At 38.6% G+C, this 25,019-nt stretch overlaps 1 protein-coding gene across 2 annotated transcripts; it reads left to right on the top strand.

Moving 5' to 3' along the window:
- Nucleotides 1–5,101: 5,101 nt before the first annotated feature.
- Nucleotides 5,102–23,552, top strand: LOC5509931. 2 transcript variants are annotated; one of them, XM_048732876.1, is made up of 6 exons: nucleotides 5,102–5,654; nucleotides 10,342–10,471; nucleotides 14,230–14,404; nucleotides 21,124–21,266; nucleotides 21,688–21,902; nucleotides 22,528–23,552. In XM_048732876.1, exons 1-6 carry the CDS (start codon nucleotides 5,334–5,336, stop codon nucleotides 22,708–22,710), a joined length of 1,167 nt encoding a protein of 388 aa, XP_048588833.1. In that variant the 5' UTR covers nucleotides 5,102–5,333; the 3' UTR covers nucleotides 22,711–23,552. The 2 variants fall into 2 exon arrangements, with proteins under 2 accessions (XP_048588833.1, XP_048588832.1); XM_048732875.1 differs by lacking the exon at nucleotides 5,102–5,654 and adding an exon at nucleotides 8,361–8,860.
- Nucleotides 23,553–25,019: the final 1,467 nt, after the last annotated feature.

Here is a 25,019-nt window from a genome sequence, read left to right as displayed (position 1 = left end):
AAAAAAAGTCATCCGAACCCTAAGAATGCGCAACTCTCATTAAAGGACGCTTGTTCTTGATCACAGGTTTTTTCCGAGTTGCGATGAAAGATAAATAAAAAGTCCCGATGAGACTTCTTATATTTTTGTTTTATCTACTTTTAAGTGAAAAGCAAATATAAAATCGCCAAAGCGCTTTGAATTTCTTATAATGACTTTATTAAGAATAACCCAACAAATTAAAGATTGATGATATGATGAAGTATTGAATCGCTAAATTTGAAGGCGCTTCACGGAACGACCAGATTACAAACGAAGCTTAGATTTGATATAAATCTCATAAAATAGAAGTTAAAAAAAGCTTTTATTATTATAAAGGCTGTACTCTCTGGGCGTCTTGCCGAATTCGCGGTTGCAAATGCGCTTTTCTGATGCAACAGCCCCTAAAGATTCTGAATCTTTTGTTGAAATAGGCTCAACTTTATCGGAACTATGTTAAAAACATTAAAACAAAACACCTTTTTAGCCCGTGCAAATACCTTAATTGATTTATACGATGTAGTTTAAAATTATTTAAAACAAATACAATTTTAGGCCAGAGAAAATGTTTAAATTCGCAAATCGTTAGTTGGTTTTTGGGAGTTGTGCGACATGACGGAAAAACATGACTTGACGTTTCCAATAAGCTCATTACACACCAAATAAGGCGGGAAATTCTCCTAAGTACTTAGTGAGTAAGATCAAACAAAATATCAAGTGCGACTATTTTTAAATTGATGCGACTCTTTGTAAAGTGTCATTGGAATTTGAGCTTTTCGTCCCTAAGCCCATACATGGCGCAAGGATGATCAAGGAAAAAATGTCTTAAGAGCCAAAATCTGGGTATGTGCATTTCGAACTCACGTTATTTGTGTTTTAAAAAGGGATAATCAGTCCGGAATACAAGGAAATGGTGGCTATTGTAATAAAAACAATGTATCTTTCCTCTTCATCTCTTCAAAACTGCGCATGTTCAGGGTTTTTCCGTCATGTCGAGTTGTGCAAAAAGAGAGCTGCCAGGTGCTGTCCAAATTGGATCGATTAAAAAATATAATGGAAACACTTGTATTGACTCCTTTCTTAACAAATCTAAATAACAGAATTCATATAGATAATTAACCATGACTCAATACAGTACAATATTAGACATTGTAATCTACGTACTAGTACTTCAGCGGGAATAAGAAGGCTTACTGAAAATCGAGATGCTACACCAATGATTTCGCTATAAGAAAATGGGGACGCAATAAAACCACAAATATATATATATATATATTTACCACCACAGAACATGTTCTCCTGACCACTAATAATGAATTGCCAAATGTAAAAAAAAATCATCCCGGAGTAAATTGAATTATACTTCGAAGATTAGCCTTCGCCATAACGGAAGGACCATCGGCACTAAATTTGTAGTATAAAGAATTCCCTCTATCACAATGGGTAACCAGAATGCGTATCAAGAATGGAAACTTCTCGGTAAACAATCAAATAAAATTTCAAATAATGAACTCAATAATCGGCTCTAGGGTGTCACGCTTGACCTGGTTACTGTAATCGTGTGACTAAAAGCAGGTGCTACTTATTTGTAACATTAGCCTCTCGCCAGCCTAGTCTCAGGCGTTCTTATCGGGTTTCCTGTGGTTGGGTTTCCTGTGGATTAGCCTCTCGTATTTGACTCGGTGGAAAAATAATACGAGAAGTCGTTTCGCTACAACCGGAGCCCGTCGAAAAAGGAAACCATTTTCAGTGAAAGGTTTTACTGATGATAGATAACTAAAATTATTTTTGGTAACTTAAAAGATATTACGTCAAAGAGATCACTTTGACATAACACTCTTTGTTATTTTCCTAGCTATTCTTTCATCATTATTTTACTTTTGGTCTTGTAGAATACCTATAGCTTATTAGATTCTCCGACCAGTTAAACAGCTATCTTTCAATAATATCGCAATAACTTTGTTGTTTATTTGGGAATGTTCTAGTCACTCTTTTAAACAGATTTTCAAATTCAGAGCGTTTAGTCTGTGACCTGTTTTGTAAATTCTACTTTTCACTTCTCTGCCGAAAAAGGTAACTGAAAAATTGAAAAAAAAATTGATAATTTTTTTTTTCTTGTCGATATTGGAAATTTATCTAAAGTTTTTTTTCCAATAATTCTTGTCAATGGTGATGCAATTTAGCTTTTCCATATTTACTGGGATACCTGTGCTTTTATCACAATTGAATACTTCTCCTACGTACGACCCATTATCTGTGTGCCGCTTTGGTCAGATTAATTTTAGTGTTCGGAAAACGAAACCGGTCAGTCACATGTGATAGGGCCCCCGATTGAGTCCATAATAAGCATTGCCCAGATTCAAACTGGCATATCATCCAAATGAGTTGAACTCTTCGCATCCAACATTAATTTTGAAAAATGAACGCGTTTTTTATATCCAGTGTTTTCTCTACTTTCCTTTTCTTCTTTTCAAGTTTTTCCTATTCTGAGTTTACTTACCTCAATTTCATGGACATTCCCGCTTATGCTTTGGTGGGTTATGTCGTGGAAGTGTTCAACACCAGGGACTCTTTCAGCTGCCTAGCAAAGTGTTTCGATGTGAACTCTTTTGTGTCGGTAAATTTCGGAAGACGAAGCGCGAATGATTCTCAGTTTACTTGTGAAGTTAACAACTCTACACATTTGCTGCAGCCACTTGGCCTGAAACGAAGGCCAGGATTCACTTACTTTGGTGTGGCGGTGAGTACGAGTTGTCAGATTTTTAAATTTGTTCTTTTTTTTTTAATGTTACTTTGAAAATGTCTAGGATGCATCTAAAGATGTTCATGCCTAAATGGTTTTATTTAGCTGAAGGAAGCAGAGTTCCTTATTACGAGAAAAAAAGTCATCCGAACCCTAAGAATGAGCAACTCTCATTAAAGGACGCTTGTTCTTGATCACAGGTTTTTTCCCGAGTTGCGATGAAAGATAAATAAAAAGTCCCGATGAGACTTCTTATATTTTTGTTTTATCCACTTTTAAGTGAAAAGCAAATATAAAATCGCCAAAGCGCTTTGAATTTCTTATAATGACTTTATTAAGAATAACCCAACAAATTAAAGATTGATGATATGATGAAGTATTGAATCGCTAAATTTGAAGGCGCTTCACGGAACGACCAGATTACAAACGAAGCTTAGATTTGATATAAATCTCATAAAATAGAAGTTAAAAAAAGCTTTTATTATTATAAAGGCTGTACTCTCTGGGCGTCTTGCCGAATTCGCGGTTGCAAATGCGCTTTTCTGATGCAACAGCCCCTAAAGATTCTGAATCTTTTGTTGAAATAGGCTCAACTTTATCGGAACTATGTTAAAAACATTAAAACAAAACACCTTTTTAGCCCGTGCAAATACCTTAATTGATTTATACGATGTAGTTTAAAATTATTTAAAACAAATACAATTTTAGGCCAGAGAAAATGTTTAAATTCGCAAATCGTTAGTTGGTTTTTGGGAGTTGTGCGACATGACGGAAAAACATGACTTGACGTTTCCAATAAGCTCATTACACACCAAATAAGGCGGAAAATTCTCCTAAGTACTTAGTGAGTAAGATCAAACAAAATATCAAGTGCGACTATTTTTAAATTGATGCGACTCTTTGTAAAGTGTCATTGGAATTTGAGCTTTTCGTCCCTAAGCCCATACATGGCGCAAGGATGATCAAGGAAAAAATGTCTTAAGAGCCAAAATCTGGGTATGTGCATTTCGAACTCACGTTATTTGTGTTTTAAAAAGGGATAATCAGTCCGGAATACAAGGAAATGGTGGCTATTGTAATAAAAACAATGTATCTTCCCTCTTCATCTCTTCAAAACTGCGCATGTTCAGGGTTTTTCCGTCATGTCGAGTTGTGCAAAAAGAGAGCTGCCAGGTGCTGTCCAAATTGGATCGATTAAAAAATATAATGGAAACACTTGTATTGACTCCTTTCTTAACAAATCTAAATAACAGAATTCATATAGATAATTAACCATGACTCAATACAGTACAATATTAGACATTGTAATCTACGTACTAGTACTTCAGCGGGAATAAGAAGGCTTACTGAAAATCGAGATGCTACACCAATGATTTCGCTATAAGAAAATGGGGACGCAATAAAACCACAAATATATATATATATATATTTACCACCACAGAACATGTTCTCCTGACCACTAATAATGAATTGCCAAATGTAAAAAAAAATCATCCCGGAGTAAATTGAATTATACTTCGAAGATTAGCCTTCGCCATAACGGAAGGACCATCGGCACTAAATTTGTAGTATAAAGAATTCCCTCTATCACAATGGGTAACCAGAATGCGTATCAAGAATGGAAACTTCTCGGTAAACAATCAAATAAAATTTCAAATAATGAACTCAATAATCGGCTCTAGGGTGTCACGCTTGACCTGGTTACTGTAATCGTGTGACTAAAAGCAGGTGCTACTTATTTGTAACATTAGCCTCTCGCCAGCCTAGTCTCAGGCGTTCTTATCGGGTTTCCTGTGGTTGGGTTTCCTGTGGATTAGCCTCTCGTATTTGACTCGGTGGAAAAATAATACGAGAAGTCGTTTCGCTACAACCGGAGCCCGTCGAAAAAGGAAACCATTTTCAGTGAAAGGTTTTACTGATGATAGATAACTAAAATTATTTTTGGTAACTTAAAAGATATTACGTCAAAGAGATCACTTTGACATAACACTCTTTGTTATTTTCCTAGCTATTCTTTCATCATTATTTTACTTTTGGTCTTGTAGAATACCTATAGCTTATTAGATTCTCCGACCAGTTAAACAGCTATCTTTCAATAATATCGCAATAACTTTGTTGTTTATTTGGGAATGTTCTAGTCACTCTTTTAAACAGATTTTCAAATTCAGAGCGTTTAGTCTGTGACCTGTTTTGTAAATTCTACTTTTCACTTCTCTGCCGAAAAAGGTAACTGAAAAATTGAAAAAAAAATTGATAATTTTTTTTTTCTTGTCGATATTGGAAATTTATCTAAAGTTTTTTTTCCAATAATTCTTGTCAATGGTGATGCAATTTAGCTTTTCCATATTTACTGGGATACCTGTGCTTTTATCACAATTGAATACTTCTCCTACGTACGACCCATTATCTGTGTGCCGCTTTGGTCAGATTAATTTTAGTGTTCGGAAAACGAAACCGGTCAGTCACATGTGATAGGGCCCCCGATTGAGTCCATAATAAGCATTGCCCAGATTCAAACTGGCATATCATCCAAATGAGTTGAACTCTTCGCATCCAACATTAATTTTGAAAAATGAACGCGTTTTTTATATCCAGTGTTTTCTCTACTTTCCTTTTCTTCTTTTCAAGTTTTTCCTATTCTGAGTTTACTTACCTCAATTTCATGGACATTCCCGCTTATGCTTTGGTGGGTTATGTCGTGGAAGTGTTCAACACCAGGGACTCTTTCAGCTGCCTAGCAAAGTGTTTCGATGTGAACTCTTTTGTGTCGGTAAATTTCGGAAGACGAAGCGCGAATGATTCTCAGTTTACTTGTGAAATTAACAACTCTACACATTTGCTGCAGCCACTTGGCCTGAAACGAAGGCCAGGATTCACTTACTTTGGTGTGGCGGTGAGTACGAGTTGTCAGATTTTTAAATTTGTTCTTTTTTTTTAATGTTACTTTGAAAATGTCTAGGATGCATCTAAAGATGTTCATGCCTAAATGGTTTTATTTAGCTGAAGGAAGCAGAGTTCCTTATTACGAGAAAAAAAGTCATCCGAACCCTAAGAATGAGCAACTCTCATTAAAGGACGCTTGTTCTTGATCACAGGTTTTTTCCCGAGTTGCGATGAAAGATAAATAAAAAGTCCCGATGAGACTTCTTATATTTTTGTTTTATCCACTTTTAAGTGAAAAGCAAATATAAAATCGCCAAAGCGCTTTGAATTTCTTATAATGACTTTATTAAGAATAACCCAACAAATTAAAGATTGATGATATGATGAAGTATTGAATCGCTAAATTTGAAGGCGCTTCACGGAACGACCAGATTACAAACGAAGCTTAGATTTGATATAAATCTCATAAAATAGAAGTTAAAAAAAGCTTTTATTATTATAAAGGCTGTACTCTCTGGGCGTCTTGCCGAATTCGCGGTTGCAAATGCGCTTTTCTGATGCAACAGCCCCTAAAGATTCTGAATCTTTTGTTGAAATAGGCTCAACTTTATCGGAACTATGTTAAAAACATTAAAACAAAACACCTTTTTAGCCCGTGCAAATACCTTAATTGATTTATACGATGTAGTTTAAAATTATTTAAAACAAATACAATTTTAGGCCAGAGAAAATGTTTAAATTCGCAAATCGTTAGTTGGTTTTTGGGAGTTGTGCGACATGACGGAAAAACATGACTTGACGTTTCCAATAAGCTCATTACACACCAAATAAGGCGGAAAATTCTCCTAAGTACTTAGTGAGTAAGATCAAACAAAATATCAAGTGCGACTATTTTTAAATTGATGCGACTCTTTGTAAAGTGTCATTGGAATTTGAGCTTTTCGTCCCTAAGCCCATACATGGCGCAAGGATGATCAAGGAAAAAATGTCTTAAGAGCCAAAATCTGGGTATGTGCATTTCGAACTCACGTTATTTGTGTTTTAAAAAGGGATAATCAGTCCGGAATACAAGGAAATGGTGGCTATTGTAATAAAAACAATGTATCTTCCCTCTTCATCTCTTCAAAACTGCGCATGTTCAGGGTTTTTCCGTCATGTCGAGTTGTGCAAAAAGAGAGCTGCCAGGTGCTGTCCAAATTGGATCGATTAAAAAATATAATGGAAACACTTGTATTGACTCCTTTCTTAACAAATCTAAATAACAGAATTCATATAGATAATTAACCATGACTCAATACAGTACAATATTAGACATTGTAATCTACGTACTAGTACTTCAGCGGGAATAAGAAGGCTTACTGAAAATCGAGATGCTACACCAATGATTTCGCTATAAGAAAATGGGGACGCAATAAAACCACAATATATATATATATATATATATATATATATATATATATATACCACCACAGAACATGTTCTCCTGACCACTAATAATGAATTGCCAAATGTAAAAAAAAATCAACCCGGAGTAAATTGAATTATACTTCGAAGATTAGCCTTCGCCATAACGGAAGGACCATCGGCACTAAATTTGTAGTATAAAGAATTCCCTCTATGACAATGGGTAACCACATATCAATATTTGGGTGACCTTAAAACTCGCTCGGCCAATCTCTTGGAGGCCTGGGTCTAAGGGCTTTTCAAGGCTTGTGTGATAAAGATTTGACCAAGCGATAAAGTTTTTTTTGACACATTTTTGCCTCGAGTCTCAAATTGACAGGAATCAGCTTTTTTCACCATGTTTTCTGGAGATCAGGGAGCGGGAAAACTTTAGCTCTTCTAAATATGGGCATCAATGCCCATATAAGGCAATGCATACGAAGGACACTATCCGTGGGGAATATGTTTGATATGGAATGCGTATCAAGAATGGAAACTTCTCGGTAAACAATCAAATAAAATTTCAAATAATGAACTCAATAATCGGCTCTAGGGTGTCACGCTTGACCTGGTTACTGTAATCGTGTGACTAAAAGCAGGTGCTACTTATTTGTAACATTAGCCTCTCGCCAGCCTAGTCTCAGGCGTTCTTATCGGGTTTCCTGTGGTTGGGTTTCCTGTGGATTAGCCTCTCGTATTTGACTCGGTGGAAAAATAATACGAGAAGTCGTTTCGCTACAACCGGAGCCCGTCGAAAAAAGAAACCATTTTCAGTGAAAGGTTTTACTGATGATAGATAACTAAAATTATTTTTGGTAACTTAAAAGATATTACGTCTAAGAGATCACTTTGACATAACACTCTTTGTTATTCTCCTAGCTATTCTTTCATCATTATTTTACTTTTGGTCTTGTAGAATACCTATAGCTTATTAGATTATCCGACCAGTTAAACAGCAATCTTTCAATAATATCGCAATAACTTTGTTGTTTATTTGGGAATGTTCTAGTCACTCTTTTAAACAGATTTTCGAATTCAGAGCGTTTAGTCTGTGAATTGTTTCGGAAATTCTACTTTTCACTTTTCTGCCGAAAAAGGTAACTGAAAAATTGAAAAAAAAAAACTTCTTGAGAAATTTTTTTTTCTTGTCGATATTGGAAATTTATCTAAAGTTTTTTTTTTTCTTATAACTCTTGTCAATGGTGATGCAATTTAGCTTTTCCATATTTACTGGGATACCTGTGCTTTTATCACAATTGAATACTTCTCCTACGTACGACCCATTATCTGTATGCCGCTTTGGTCAGATTAATTTTAGTGTTCGGAAAACGAAACCGGTCAGTCACATGTGATAGGGCCCCCGATTAAGTCCATAATAAGCATTGCCCAGATTCAAACTGGCATATCATCGAAATGAGTTGAACTCTTCGCATCCAACATTCATTTTGCAAAATGAACGCGTTTTTTATATCCAGTGTTTTCTCTACTTTCCTTTTCTTCTTTTCAATTTTATCCTATTCTGAGTTTACTTACCTCAATTTCATGGACATTCCCGCTTATGCTTTGGTGGGTTATGTCGTGGAAGTGTTCAACACCAGGGACTCTTTCAGCTGCCTAGCAAAGTGTTTCGATGTGAACTCTTTTGTGTCGGTAAATTTCGGAAGACGAAGCGCGAATGATTCTCAGTTTACTTGTGAAGTTAACAACTCTTCACATTTGCTGCAGCCACTTGGCCTGAAACGAAGGCCAGGATTCACTTACTTTGGTGTGGCGGTGAGTACGAGTTGTCAGATTTTTAAATTTGTTCTTTTTTTTTTAATGTTACTTTGAAAATGTCTAGGATGCATCTAAAGATGTTCATGCCTAAATGGTTTTATTTAGCTGAAGGAAGCAGAGTTCCTTATTACGAGAAAAAAAGTCATCCGAACCCTAAGAATGCGCAACTCTCATTAAAGGACGCTTGTTCTTGATCACAGGTTTTTTCCGAGTTGCGATGAAAGATAAATAAAAAGTCCCGATGAGACTTCTTATATTTTTGTTTTATCTACTTTTAAGTGAAAAGCAAATATAAAATCGCCAAAGCGCTTTGAATTTCTTATAACGACTTTATTAAGAATAACCCAACAAATTAAAGATTGATGATATGATGAAGTATTGAATCGCTAAATTTGAAGGCGCTTCACGGAACGACCAGATTACAAACGAAGCTTAGATTTGATATAAATCTCATAAAATAGAAGTTAAAAAAAGCTTTTATTATTATCAAGGCTGTACTCTCTGGGCGTCTTGCCGAATTCGCGGTTGCAAATGCGCTTTTCTGATGCAACAGCCCCTAAAGATTCTGAATCTTTTGCTGAAATAGGCTCAACTTTATCGGAACTATGTTTAAAGCATTAAAATAAAACACCTTTTTAGCCCGTGCAAATACCTTAATTGATTTATACGATGTATTTTAAAAATTTTTATAACAAAAACAATTTTAGGGCAGTGAAAAGGAACTTAGTTCCTTAGTTCCTTAGTTCCTTAGTTCCGCACTGTTAGTTTTCGCCCCGCATATTTAATGTAACTCGCTATTGTTCCTCTTACCGCCTTAGCTAAAACTATCAGTCTATTATTATGTAAATTTCAATGTTAATAGTATATATACGATGGTAGGAATATTCTCATTAAATCCCCTGATGAGTGGGCAACCACGAAACAGACCTGTAGGGAAACCTATGTAGTTTTTATTTTTCTCAAACCAACACTATACACCGCTCTACTTTCGAGTATTGAGCACTTTCTATGAAAGCCTTCAACCATCACTTATATATATATATATATATATATATATATATATATATATATATATATATATATATATATATATATATATATATATATATATATATATCCCCTGATGAGTGGGCAACCACGAAACAGACCTGTAGGGAAACCTATGTAGTTTGTATTTTTCTCAAACCAACACTATACACCGCTCTACTTTCGAGTATTGAGCACTTTCTATGAAAGCCTTCAACCATCATTTTATATATATATATATATATAATTCGATTATGAAAATCTTGGAAGGAATCCACAGGTATTTCTAAACTCCGGAGAGCCTCCTAGCAGGCTAAGGTATTTATAGGCGATTTTTATTTTGCTAATGAAACAAAGCATATGCCATGGTATATGCCGACAAAATATCGGAAGTCGGTCAAGACAATTGACATTTCTGTCTTCCACTTCTAACAAAAGCTGTTCTTTATCAGGATCCCTGTTTCTCGAATCCTTGTCTGAACGGAGGCACGTGTACCGCTGACCAGTCTAACTGGACGTACCGCTGTAGCTGTGGTCTTCCATTTCCAACAGCACCGTACTTGGATAAACACTGTTCCACAGGTAGACCGAACATAGTAGAGTAGAACCCGTGACCATTTTGTTTTTGGTGAGGGGAATGGGTTGAGTATATAACCAAGCTTTTTCTAAGGAAGACAGAATTCGAGAAGTTTAAAGGTGAGTGGAGGTTTATTGTTATTCGCTTCTTATGATCATCAGTCAGGCGTTAGTGATAGGGTCACCACTCGTATTAATGCTTTAACTTTTCACTTATCAGCCACCTCTCGTCAGTCAGGCGTTAGTGATAGGGTCACCACTCGTATTAATGCTTTGACTTTTCACTCTTTAGCCACCTCTCATCAGTCAGGCGTTAGTGGTAGGGTCACCACTCGTATTAATGCTTTAACTTTTCACTCATCAGCCACTTTCATCAGTCAGGCGTTAGTGGTAGGGTCACCACTCGTATTAATGCTTTGACTTTTCACTCATCAGCCACTTTCATCAGTCAGGCGCTAATGATAGGGTCACCACTTTTATTAATTGCGGCCAAACGTTCCCTCCAATATTCGCTCCACCAATAAGAAGCGGTATGGGCACCAGCAAACATACATACACCGAGGACGCGCCACAGGAAACCCCTCGCAATCACTGAAACTTTATCCAGGGGCGGAGGCAGTTTTTACAAATTTGGGGGGGGGGGGAGGGTGAATAATGGTCGGATAGGCGGCTAATAGCGGATCCAGTGGTTCTTGGTAAGTCACTACTTACATCTTATAATTACTTCACGCTGAATTGGATTTGCCGCGTCAGCAAAGTCAAGCAGGCGAAGGCACATGGACAGTACCTCCCGTCCACCAGACATTTATTTGCTTCAAATAACTTTCATTTTTTTACTCAAAAAGGGGGGTGGAGATCCACCCAATCCACCCCCCCCCCCCCTGTATCCGCCCCTGTTATCGAATATACGCAGCGCGGTTTCGTTCTTTATGCGAGCTCTCTCCCTACACGCTTTACGACCTTTCAAACGTCGCGCTATGCAACCAAAATTTAACATGCAAACAATCGTTAAGAGCTTGTGTTCTTCCCTTATAATTATAATTATTCGATTCTCATCCAAGCATTCCAGGTGCTACATTGTTTAACAGCACCTTCTGCTTATAAAAGCTTGCCAATCCTAAATAATGACCAGTAAACCCAGTACCATCGAAATGAGGTGAATAACTATTTTGCGACATGAAAACGTTTTTTATATCCAGCGTTTTATCTTCTTTCCTGTTCTTCTTTTCAAGTTTTTCCTATTCTGAGTTTATTTACTTCATTTTCATGGACATTCCCGCTCATACTTTGGTGGGTTATGTCGTGGAGGTGTTCAACACCAGTGACTCTTTCAGCTGCCAAGCAAAGTGTTTCGATGTGAACTCTTGTGAGTCGGTAAATTTCGGAAGACGAAGCGCGAATGATTCTCAGTTTACTTGTGAAGTTAACAACTTTTCACATTTGCTGCAGCCACTTGGCCTGAAACGAAGGCCAGGATTCACTTACTTTGCTGTGGCGGTGAGTACGAGTTGCCAGATTTTTAAATTTGTTCTGTTTTTTTTTTTTTAATGTTACTTTGAAAATGTCTAGGATGCATCTAAAGATGTTCATGCCTAAATGATTTTATTTAGTTGAAGGAAGCAGAGTTCCTTATTACGAGAAAAAAAGTCATCCGAACCCTAAGAATGAGCAACTCTCATTAAAGGACGCTTGTTCTTGATCACAGGTTTTTTTCCCGAGTTGCGATGAAAGATAAATAAAAAGTCCCGATGAGACTTCTTATATTTTTGTTTTATTTACTTTTAAGTGAAAAGCAAATATAAAATCGCCAAAGCGCTTTGAATTTCTTATAATGACTTTATTAAGAATAACCCAACAAATTAAATATTGATGATATGATGAAGTATTGAATCGCTAAATTTGAAGGCGCTTCACGGAACGAGCAGATTACAAACGAAGCTTAGATTTGATATAAATCTCATAAAATAGAAGTTAAAAAAAGCTTTTATTATTATCAAGGCTGTACTCTCTGGGCTTCTTGCAGAATTCGCGGTTGCAAATGCGCTTTTCTGATGCAACAGCCCCTAAAGATTCTGAAACTTTTGCTGAAATAGGCTCAACTTTATCGGAACTATGTTAAAAACATTAAAATAAAGCACCTTTTGAGCCCGTGCAAATACCTTATTTGATTTATACGATGTATTTATTATTTATTAATTATTTATAACAAAAACAATTTTAGGGCAGTGAAAATGTTTTAATATGCAAATCGTTAGTTGGTTTTTGGGAGTTGTGCGACATGACGGAAAAACATGACTTGACGTTTCCAATAAGCTCATTACACACCAAATAAGGCGGAAAATTCTCCTAAGTACTTATTGAGTAATATCAAACAAAATATGATGCGACTTTTTGTAAAGTGTCATTGGAATTTGTTTTTCCTTTTCGGCTACCCTCCAAAAATTTTATCTAGCTAGCAACGGCCATGCTTCAGTTGTAAAATAGTTGTATTATTTTTTTTCTTTCTAACAAGAGACCACTTTTTTAATAAACTAAACCCTAGAGTTTATTAAGGAACTAAAGGGTCAGTCGCACGTTCGTTTCAAAGTGAAAATACACCGTGAAATTTCTTGAGAGCGTAACTTTGAAAAGGTCCACCCAAAGCGATATAAGAACTCTGGTATTAAATGACTCTAATTTACGGAAGGGTCTTTTTAAAAAAGGAAAAACAAAGGACTTTGAAAAATAACAATACAAAAGTATATCATGAAATGGAACATAAAAAAAAGGAAGAGCTTATACTCAAGGGCGTACGTAGCGTATAGGCCTGAAGTCACTGGACTGCAAAAAAAATTTGGCGATCTCAGGCCCGTACCCAGGATTTTTCTTGGGATCATATTTGCATAACGAGGGTAAAAAAAATCAACCCATAAATTTTAATGTACGTAGTTTTATATATATGATGAGGATAAAAATTATTATTTTCTTAATCATGGTAGTCTACAGATGATTTCCAAACATATTGTTATGTCGTTCAGTGCCACGCGACGACTGAAGTCCTTTTTCAGATCGAGGATGACAGAGGATCGTGTAATATTCTCAAAAATCTGACGCTCTGACGTCGAATAGTTCAAACTAAAAAGCGGGAGCTATGAAATCTTCACGGGATGCGGGGTGAGGGGCCACGCCTTCATTCATCTTCTGAATGCTCTGACTGCAACTTGTTAAAATCCTGCGTACGCCCCTGATACTCATTATTATAGTTAGACGAGGAGAAAGATACTAGGAATCCAGGTGAACTTCAAATGACATAAACAACAGGCAGGTGTGTTCTCTGATAGGCTGAACGACCCTGTCACGTGATCACAGTCAACCCTGCACTAACCAAGCGTACGGTACTAAAAACATATGGACGAGATTTGATGAATACGCGTATTCGGACACAGAATTTTTATCCACGTTCTTTTGCATTTGGTCTTTATCCCTTTTATCTCCATTACATCCTTACCTCTACAGTCTACAGATAGTAGAACCCTATCAAACAATCTAATGCAGCTTACACTGAAGTCATAACAGCATTTTTTAGACCTTCACCTATGTTTTTGAACCTATATGTTACGCGGTTTTGTGCGGAACGTGGTGAGATTGGCCTTTTTCAACAATCTACCTACGGTGTGAAAAGGAAGAGTAAACGGAGCTATTGTAAGAAAATAACGTACAAGCCGTATAATAAATCAAGTGTCGCAATTAATATTTTCGTAATAATTGTTGTTGAACGTTTTCAGGGTTGAAGTTTGCCCTGGATGGTGGCGTATATCGCAACGTGTTTCACGCTGGAGCAGAAACGCAATATATCTTCAATTTCAAAGAAGCCAAGCGCTTATGCCAAAAGTACCAGGCCCAACTAGCTTCAGTCGCGCAGGTCGAGGAGGCCTGGAAAGTCGGCTTTCAGATGTGCAGGTATAAAGTATGAGCGATCACGCTTATGATAAGCCCAGACTTATCAGGTGATATGATAATAAAGTCGATGGACAAAAGATGCTCTCTCCGCCTACGCGACAAGCTCGGTGAAAAGGGGTTAAAAACGAGGGTCAATAAATTTGTTGGACTATTTTCATGCGTGCCGTTTCTTGGTGATTTCTCTCTTTCGTTCCGCTATTCTTATGTAATCACCCACTACCAGAGTTGTAGCAATCTCTTTCGTTCCGCTGTTCTTATGTTATCACCCACTACCAGAATTGTACCAATCTCTTTCGTTCCGCTATTCTTATGTAATCACCCACTACCAGAGTTGTACCCATCTCTTTCGTTCCACTATTCTTATGTAATCACCCACTACCAGATTTGTACCAATCTCTTTCGTTCCGCTATTCTTATGTAATCACCCACTACCAGAGTTGTACCCATCTCTTTCGTTCCACTATTCTTATGTAATCACCCACTACCAGATTTGTACCAATCTCTTTCGTTCCGCTATTCTTAAGTAATCACCCACTACCAGAATTGTACCAATCTCTTTCGTTCCGCTATTCTTATGTAATCACCCACTACCAGAGTTGTACCCATCTCTTTCGTTCCGCTATTCTTATGTAATCACCCACTACCAGATTTGTACCAATCTCTTTTGTTCCGCTATTCTTATGTAATCAGCCACTACCAGAGTTGTACCAATCTCTTTCGTTCCGTTATTCTTATGTAATCACCTGCTACCAGAGTTGTACCAATCTCTTTCGTTCCGCTTTTCTTAAGTAATCACCCACTACCAGAGTTGTACCAATCTCTTTCGTTCCGCTATTCTTAAGTAATCACCCACTACCAGAGTTGTACCCATCTCTTTCGTTCCACTATTCTTATGTAATCACCCACTACCAGATTTGTACCAATCTCTTTCGTTCCACTATTCTTATGTAATCACCCACTATCAGATTTGTACCAATCTCTTTCGTTCCGCTATTCTTAAGTAATCACCCACTACCAGAGTTGTACCAATCTCTTTCGTTCCGCTATTCTTATGTAATCACCCACTACCAGAGTTGTATCAATCTCTTTCGTTCCGCTATTCTTATGTAATTACCCACTACCAGAGTTGTATCAATCTCTTTCGTTCCACTATTCTTATGTAATCACCCACTACAAGAGTTGTATCAATCTCTTTCGTTCCGCTATTCTTATGTAATTACCCACTACCAGAGTTGTATCAATCTCTTTCGTTCCGCTATTCTTATGTAATTACCCACTACCAGAGTTGTACCAATCTCTTTCTTTCCGCTATTCTAATGTTATCACCCACTACCAGAGTTGTACCAATCTCTTTCGTTCCGCTATTCTTAAGTAATCACCCACTACCAGAGTTGTACCAATCTCTTTCGTTCCGCTATTCTTATGTAATTACCCACTACCAGAGTTGTATCAATCTCTTTCGTTCCGCTATTCTTATGTAATCACCCACTACCAGAGTTGTAGCAATCTCTTTCTTTCCGCTGTTCTTATGTAATCACCCACTACCAGAGTGTACCAATCTCTTTCGTTCCGCTATTCTTATGTAATCACCCACTACCAGAGTTGTACCCATCTCTTTCGTTCCACTATTCTTATGTAATCACCTGCTACCAGAGTTGTATCAATCTCTTTCGTTCCGCTATTCTTATGTAATCACCCACTACCAGAGTTGTACCAATCTCTTTCGTTCCGCTATTCTTATGTAATCACCCACTACCAGAGTTGTACCAATCTCTTTCGTTCCGCTGTTCTTATGTAATCACCCACTACCAGAGTTGTACCAATCTCTTTCGTTCCGCTATTCTTAAGTAATCACCCACTACCAGAGTTGTACCAATCTCTTTTGTTCCACTATTCTTATGTAATCACCTGCTACCAGAGTTGTACCAATCTCTTTCATTCCTCTATTCTTATGTAATCACCCACTACCAGAGTTGTACCAATCTCTTTCGTTCCGCTATTCTTATGTAATCACCTGCTACCAGAGTTGTACCAATCTCTTTCGTTCCGCTATTCTTATGTAATCACCCACTACCAGAGTTGTACCAATATCTTTCGCTCCGCTATTCTTATGTAATCACCCACTACCAGAGTTGTACCAATCTCTTTCGTTCCGCTATTCTTATGTAATCACCCACTACCAGAGTTGTACCAATCTCTTTCGTTCCGCTATTCTTATGTAATCACGTGCTACCAGAGTTGTACCAATCTCTTTCGTTCCACTATTCTTATGTAATCACCCACTACCAGAGTTGTACCAATCTCTTTCGTTCCACTATTCTTATGTAATCACCTGCTACCAGAGTTGTACCAATCTCTTTCGTTCCACTATTCTTATGTAATCACCTGCTACCAGAGTTGTACCAATCTCTTTCTTTCCGCTCTTCTTATTTAATCACCTGTAACCAGAGTTGTACCAATCTCTTTCGTTCCGCTATTCTTATGTAATTAATCACCTGCTACCAGAGTTGTACCAATCTCTTTCGTTCCACTATTCTTATGTAATCACCCACTACCAGAGTTGTACCAATCTCTTTTGTTCCGCTGTTCTTATGTAATCACCTGCTACCAGAGTTGTACCAATCTCTTTCGTTCCGCTATTCTTATGTAATCACCCGCTACCAGAGTTGTACCAATCTCTTTCGTTCCGCTATTCTTATGTAATCACCCACTACCAGATTTGTACCAATCTCTTTCGTTCCGCTATTCTTATGTAATCACCCACTACCAGAGTTGTACCAATCTCTTTCGTTCCGTTATTCTTATGTAATCACCTGCTACCAGAGTTGTACCAATCTCTTTCGTTCCGCTATTCTTATGTAATCACCCACTACCAGAGTTGTACCAATCTCTTTCGTTCCGCTATTCTTATGTAATCACCCACTACCAGAGTTGTACCAATCTCTTTCGTTCCGTTATTCTTATGTAATCACCCACTACCAGAGTTGTACCCATCTCTTTCGTTCCGCTATTCTTATGTAATCACCTGCTACCAGAGTTGTACCAATCTCTTTCTTTCCGCTATTCTTATGTAATCACCCACTACCAGAGTTGTGCCAATCTCTTTCGTTCCGCTGTTCTTATGTAATCACCCACTACCAGAGTTGTACCAATCTCTTTCGTTCCGCTGTTCTAATGTTATCACCCACTACCAGAGTTGTACCAATCTCTTTCGTTCCGCTATTCTTATGTAATCACCCGCTACCAGAGTTGTACCAATCTCTTTCGTTCCGCTATTCTTATGTAATCACCCACTACCAGAGTTGTACCCATCTCTTTCGTTCCGCTATTCTTATGTAATCACCCACTACCAGAGTTGTACCAATCTCTTTCGTTCCGCTATTCTTATGTAATCACCCGCTACCAGAGTTGTACCAATCTCTTTCTTTCCGCTATTCTTATGTAATCACCCACTACCAGAGTTGTACCAATCTCTTTCGTTCCGCTATTCTTATGTAATCACCCACTACCAGAGTTGTACCAATCTCTTTTGTTCCGCTGTTCTTATGTAATCACCTGCTACCAGAGTTGTACCAATCTCTTTCATTCCTCTATTCTTATGTAATCACCCACTACCAGAGTTGTACCAATCTCTTTCGTTCCGCTATTCTTATGTAATCACCCACTACCAGAGTGTACCAATCTCTTTCGTTCCGCTATTCTTATGTAATCACCCGCTACCAGATTTGTACCAATCTCTTTTGTTCCGCTATTCTTATGTAATCAGCCACTACCAGAGTTGTACCAATCTCTTTCGTTCCGTTATTCTTATGTAATCACCTGCTACCAGAGTTGTACCAATCTCTTTCGTTCCGCTTTTCTTAAGTAATCACCCACTACCAGAGTTGTACCAATCTCTTTCGTTCCGCTATTCTTAAGTAATCACCCACTACCAGAGTTGTACCCATCTCTTTCGTTCCACTATTCTTATGTAATCACCCACTACCAGATTTGTACCAATCTCTTTCGTTCCACTATTCTTATGTAATCACCCACTATCAGATTTGTACCAATCTCTTTCGTTCCGCTATTCTTAAGTAATCACCCACTACCAGAGTTGTACCAATCTCTTTTGTTCCACTATTCTTATGTAATCACCTGCTACCAGAGTTGTACCAATCTCTTTCATTCCTCTATTCTTATGTAATCACCCACTACCAGAGTTGTACCAATCTCTTTCGTTCCGCTATTCTTATGTAATCACCTGCTACCAGAGTTGTACCAATCTCTTTCGTTCCGCTATTCTTATGTAATCACCCACTACCAGAGTTGTACCAATATCTTTCGCTCCGCTATTCTTATGTAATCACCCACTACCAGAGTTGTACCAATCTCTTTCGTTCCGCTATTCTTATGTAATCACCCACTACCAGAGTTGTACCAATCTCTTTCGTTCCGCTATTCTTATGTAATCACGTGCTACCAGAGTTGTACCAATCTCTTTCGTTCCACTATTCTTATGTAATCACCCACTACCAGAGTTGTACCAATCTCTTTCGTTCCACTATTCTTATGTAATCACCTGCTACCAGAGTTGTACCAATCTCTTTCGTTCCACTATTCTTATGTAATCACCTGCTACCAGAGTTGTACCAATCTCTTTCTTTCCGCTCTTCTTATTTAATCACCTGTAACCAGAGTTGTACCAATCTCTTTCGTTCCGCTATTCTTATGTAATTAATCACCTGCTACCAGAGTTGTACCAATCTCTTTCGTTCCACTATTCTTATGTAATCACCCACTACCAGAGTTGTACCAATCTCTTTTGTTCCGCTGTTCTTATGTAATCACCTGCTACCAGAGTTGTACCAATCTCTTTCGTTCCGCTATTCTTATGTAATCACCCGCTACCAGAGTTGTACCAATCTCTTTCGTTCCGCTATTCTTATGTAATCACCCACTACCAGATTTGTACCAATCTCTTTCGTTCCGCTATTCTTATGTAATCACCCACTACCAGAGTTGTACCAATCTCTTTCGTTCCGTTATTCTTATGTAATCACCTGCTACCAGAGTTGTACCAATCTCTTTCGTTCCGCTATTCTTATGTAATCACCCACTACCAGAGTTGTACCAATCTCTTTCGTTCCGCTATTCTTATGTAATCACCCACTACCAGAGTTGTACCAATCTCTTTCGTTCCGTTATTCTTATGTAATCACCCACTACCAGAGTTGTACCCATCTCTTTCGTTCCGCTATTCTTATGTAATCACCTGCTACCAGAGTTGTACCAATCTCTTTCTTTCCGCTATTCTTATGTAATCACCCACTACCAGAGTTGTGCCAATCTCTTTCGTTCCGCTGTTCTTATGTAATCACCCACTACCAGAGTTGTACCAATCTCTTTCGTTCCGCTGTTCTAATGTTATCACCCACTACCAGAGTTGTACCAATCTCTTTCGTTCCGCTATTCTTATGTAATCACCCGCTACCAGAGTTGTACCAATCTCTTTCGTTCCGCTATTCTTATGTAATCACCCACTACCAGAGTTGTACCCATCTCTTTCGTTCCGCTATTCTTATGTAATCACCCACTACCAGAGTTGTACCAATCTCTTTCGTTCCGCTATTCTTATGTAATCACCCGCTACCAGAGTTGTACCAATCTCTTTCTTTCCGCTATTCTTATGTAATCACCCACTACCAGAGTTGTACCAATCTCTTTCGTTCCGCTATTCTTATGTAATCACCCACTACCAGAGTTGTACCAATCTCTTTTGTTCCGCTGTTCTTATGTAATCACCTGCTACCAGAGTTGTACCAATCTCTTTCATTCCTCTATTCTTATGTAATCACCCACTACCAGAGTTGTACCAATCTCTTTCGTTCCGCTATTCTTATGTAATCACCCACTACCAGAGTGTACCAATCTCTTTCGTTCCGCTATTCTTATGTAATCACCCGCTACCAGAGTTGTACCAATCTCTTTCGTTCCGCTATTCTTATGTAATCACCCACTACCAGAGTTGTACCAATCTCTTTTGTTCCGCTATTTTTATGTAATCACCCACTACCAGAGTTGTACCAATCTCTTTCGTTCCGCTATTCTTATGTAATCACCTGCTACCAGAGTTGTACCAATCTCTTTCTTTCCGCTATTCTTATGTAATCACCCACTACCAGAGTTGTACCAATCTCTTTCGCTCCGCTATTCTTATGTAATCACCTGCCACCAGAGTTGTACCAATCTCTTTCGTTCCGCTATTCTTATGTAATCACCCGCTACCAGAGTTGTACATGTCCCTAAGCCAATTGAGCTTTAATCAGATTTTTGGACAATCTTCTCAAAATAACCAATATAAATATACCAAATGCCAATCACATAATAGCAAGGGGAAGCTCGTCGTAAAGCTTGCGGAAAGCTAAAGCAGCTAGGCCATGCTGTCATTTGTAGTGTATACTACCGAGAAATTATACAACGAAAGGGATACAAGAGGAGCTGGGTGATACAAGGAATAACATTATCTCTAATATCAGGGCCGTAGCATTATATTTTCAAAAATTGTAATGACCAGTAGGGGCGTGGCTCTGCCCCCCCCCCCCCCCCACATATTTTCTTAATGTTTCTATCACTCCCGTTTCCCTGTATTTGCCACAAGAGGGTGTGACACCGAACCCCCGATTCGCCTCACTCTTCCTGTGTTCCTTTCTCGTATTTCTTTTGTATTTATTCAATAGCTGGGGCTGGGCCGCTGAAGGTTTCACCGTTTTGCCCTTGCGTGTTGCCCATGGAGGTTGTGGCACTAAAGCAGAAGTCCGAAGATCTGCATCAGTTTCCACCGAGTCCTACAAGTCCAACGCTTATTGCCACAGAGGAACAGGTCCGTATGGCTCAGGGACATTGTAGAGAAGTGCCCCCCTACCCAAATACTTTTAACAAAATTAGGAAATGACTAGTAGGGGCGTGGCTGTGCCCCCAATATTTTCTCAATGTTCCTGTATCGTGCCCCCCTCCCAATATTTCGAGACCTGCTACAGCTCTGAGGTTGCATGCAACAGCAAGACGGATCAGGGGAACTGGGAAGCCGATGCTTTTCCTTCATCGCAAAGAAACCTAAATCCGCACACGTGTGTATTAGGGCGTTTGGGATGGAGGAGTGAGTGGGTGGTAGGGGTGCAATTAGTTAAACGAGCAGTTACAGTTTTTGGAAAAGGAATGTTATGGTTTCCTTCCCATCCAGACAGACAGCTAGACAGAAATGTGGTTTATTCTCATTTGCTTTTATGGCCTCATCATTTCAGACAACTGTAACGAGGAAGGCTGGTACCAAAACAGATACAAGTGCTACCGGTTTTTCCTTGATAGTCACGTGCGCTGGGAGGAAGCATCACGTGTATGTCACGTGCACGGTGGCGTCATGGGTGTGTTCAACTCTATTGACAAGCTGGATTTTGTACGCTACCACGTGCCAACCCTGAACAACAGCATCTCTCGCATATTTGTGGGGCTTCAAAAGGTTGGTGGAAGCATCCTCGAGTTTACTTTCTTCCCTTTGCTTATGGAATTTCTATACGAGATTTTCTAAGAGAAATGAAGTCAAAAGGGCTAAAGAACAGTTACTTTAAACTATAAAACCCTTGTAGCATCGAAAATGAGCCCGCCACTTTCACTGTTTAAATATCCTTGAAACTCTTAGGCTTGATTCACTCACCACGATCATCCTCCGCTATACATCCAGCTGAAAGGAGAGGCATAATTAGGCGAACAATCTTCACGCTTTCTGATAAATCAGCCTAAGAGTTTTTAGATATAAATCAACACAAGGTTGAAAAGGTATGTTGAATGCCTCTGTGAAACAGAGTGGTTGCGCTGACGTTAAGCTCCGACGAAGGGCTAACGCTCGAAACGTCAGCGCAACCACCCTGTTCAACAAACTTTTTCAACCTTGTGTTGATTTATAGCTTGTCTTCACTACGCCTTTTAGATTTTCTACAGCTTGTCTGTAGCCTATCTATTTATCCATAAGAGTCTCGAGGAGATGGGAACCTCCGATCCCTTAAAAAACATTCAATAAATCGCATGACGTTCAAAATATAAAAGAATCATTCTCTTTCTTACTGTGTTCGTCTGTCTTTTAATAGACGGGTGGGGTGTGGATGTGGGGTTACAATAATCTCACCCCAGAAGCTGAGCTGTGGGAATCAGGAGCACCAGCCTCGCAAGGACCTCTGGGAGCCGTTACCATAGCAACCGGTAGACTCGTTGACGTACCTGACTCTGGAGACCACAAGCTGCCCTTCGTCTGCGAGAAAAACCTACCTTAGTGTGTTGAGTGTTATCAACAAACTACCTGTGGTGGAGCCTAGTGACTAGGATGGATTTTAGTTATTATTGCTGCATTTGTGTAATTCTCTTCTTAAATCATTGGTATTGTGTAGACATTAGAATTGGAATAAGAACGGCCCAGTCTCAACTGAAAATTAGACCTTCTTTATAAAAAAAGAGAGTGTGGGGCAATTTCCATTACCCGGTCGAATTTCCAGTAGATCATAAATTCGTACGGTTACGTATTCTTTTTTTAAAGTAACTGCTTGGGACAAGAGACGGCTTTCAGTAGCGGATCTATGGGGAGGGTTTAGGGGGTTTACCCCCCCCCCCCCTTTGGGCTGCCAGAAAGGCATATTTAAAAAAATAACACCCTACCCCTTTGTCACTGAGCCAAGCCCCCCTTTAGCGAAAATCTAGTTCCGCCCCTGGCTATCACAAGAAACTCATGTAAATATTTTTTTTTAAATTCGATAAGTTTTCTTGCACACTCTATTTAAGGGTTTATCGGTGAAAGAGGTCTTGATCATGTATTCATGATATAAAATTATGTATATAATTTGAACTCTTCTTCAATTCTGATTGGCTTTATAGTTTTCTAAAAAATAGCTCTTGCGAGAATGCAATTGCTACTTTTGTACTAGCTTAGTAAAGCCTTATCATTCCATGTTCTTGGCGCTAGAAATTATTATGCTTCTCCAGAATTCTATGAGCCCTCGCAGAACAAATATAGCTTGGAGCTATCAATCAGTCAATCTTGATGCTGAATGTACCTGTTTCTTTGTAGCAGTAACCATCGGGCTTCTTTGTCGTTGTGGATTATTAAACTCACTGTGAACAAGATGTTTGTCCCTTGACGTTATACATCCTCTGAAGGAAGGCGTGTTGGAACAGCGGCGAACCCTTCTGCTACCCAGCCGCCATAACTATAAAAAACAACAACTACGCAAGGGTGTAAACAACAAACGATAACCATAGCTCACTTGCCCCGGGGAGGACATCTAAAGCCAGCTATGCTTGATGTCCCATCCCTAGTGTGTATAGTTTTCCCAAAAGCCTTTTTCATAAATTGCTTTATGAAGTACATGCAACAAAGTACAGCTTGGTCTAGAAAACCCAAAAAAAATATCTGATTAAGGGTTAAAACTTTTTTCTATCACTTAGGGTAAGCATGAGTTAGCATGCCTGTATGCCTGTTTGTGCCACCACACACCAAATTTTACACCGTAAAAGACTGGACAATCACCCCGATCTTCTTTCAGTCCCCCCAACCCTAAACCTAAAGAGATGCTGCTTCTTGCCTTTCTTATCCCAATCTTTGCTGTGATATGATGTGGCATTTAAAATAAACTCCAGATTGTTGCTCGGATGCGACCGCAGGGAGCCTGAGAGCAAGTCTATTCTTGACGTCTAAGCAACCTAAGTCAAGCCTGTAGCAAGCCTGTAGCAAGCTCAGAAATATTAAAAAAATATTGGGGGGGGGGGGGGGTGGGGGCACAGCCATGACCCTGCTGGTCATAACATGCCCCCAATGCCCCACCTCTTTCTACGGCCCTATTCCAAGAATAATCGAAGATTTATGGCGCTATAATGTCATCAGGTCAAGTCTACAGCCGATCACCAAAATCGCATATACTAAAAAAAGCTACCTTCTTGAAGCCGTCTTTAATTGAAAAACCAAAATACGAAATCTAGAGAAATCCAACGTTTTAGTCGAACAATAACCTCTCTGTAGTTAATCTCTCAAGTTGCAATGACGCAACGCTGGTGTCTATACCACCGCTTCGAGTATTTCCTTATCTAAAATATATTTCTAGAACGCATATTTTTATTACATTCAAAGGTGGAATTTTTATGGCAAACAAGAGACAACACAGGGTTCCAAACATCAATCTAAAGATGCACATTCAATCCCTCGGTTATTCCAGTCAACCCTGCACGCAGGGTCTAGTTTTCATAAAAATACACTCTTTTTTCATAAGAGCCTTTTTTATAAAAACGTCCAGCCTGAGATTTCACCAAATTTTAAGAACATGCTAAGCTAAGAACAAGCCGAGGATGAGATAGCAGAAAAAAATATTTTTTAGTCTTGATGCGTTCTAAAATGCAGAATTAAATTGTACTCATTGCTATTGATCATTAGTGTAACTCTATTCCTAATAATTATTTTCTGTATGTTCACTCCTTGTGTTCCTGTGACGGCTTGTCCTTGAGGAAAACCGACACTGACATCCCGAAAATCTTGAGCTTCGTTTAGATAAGAGTTTAGCCAATGGGAGTACGAGGGAAATGGAATGCCGTGACTTAC

The sequence above is a fragment of the Nematostella vectensis genome, chromosome 9 (assembly GCF_932526225.1).
Source record: "Nematostella vectensis chromosome 9, jaNemVect1.1, whole genome shotgun sequence".
In the NCBI taxonomy this organism is placed as follows: Eukaryota; Metazoa; Cnidaria; class Anthozoa; order Actiniaria; family Edwardsiidae; genus Nematostella; species Nematostella vectensis.
This window is presented reverse-complemented; position numbering and strand designations above follow the sequence as displayed.

Excerpts from the sequence above, each read along its gene's own strand:
- LOC5509931 (XM_048732876.1), top strand. The coding sequence starts at position 5,334 with ATGAACGCGTTTTTTATATCCAGTGTTTTCTCTACTTTCCTTTTCTTC. Across the intron at positions 14,405-21,123 it reads GTCGGCTTTCAGATGTGCAG|CTGGGGCTGGGCCGCTGAAG; the intron begins GTATAAAGTATG and ends TTTATTCAATAG. Across the intron at positions 21,903-22,527 it reads TATTTGTGGGGCTTCAAAAG|ACGGGTGGGGTGTGGATGTG; the intron begins GTTGGTGGAAGC and ends GTCTTTTAATAG.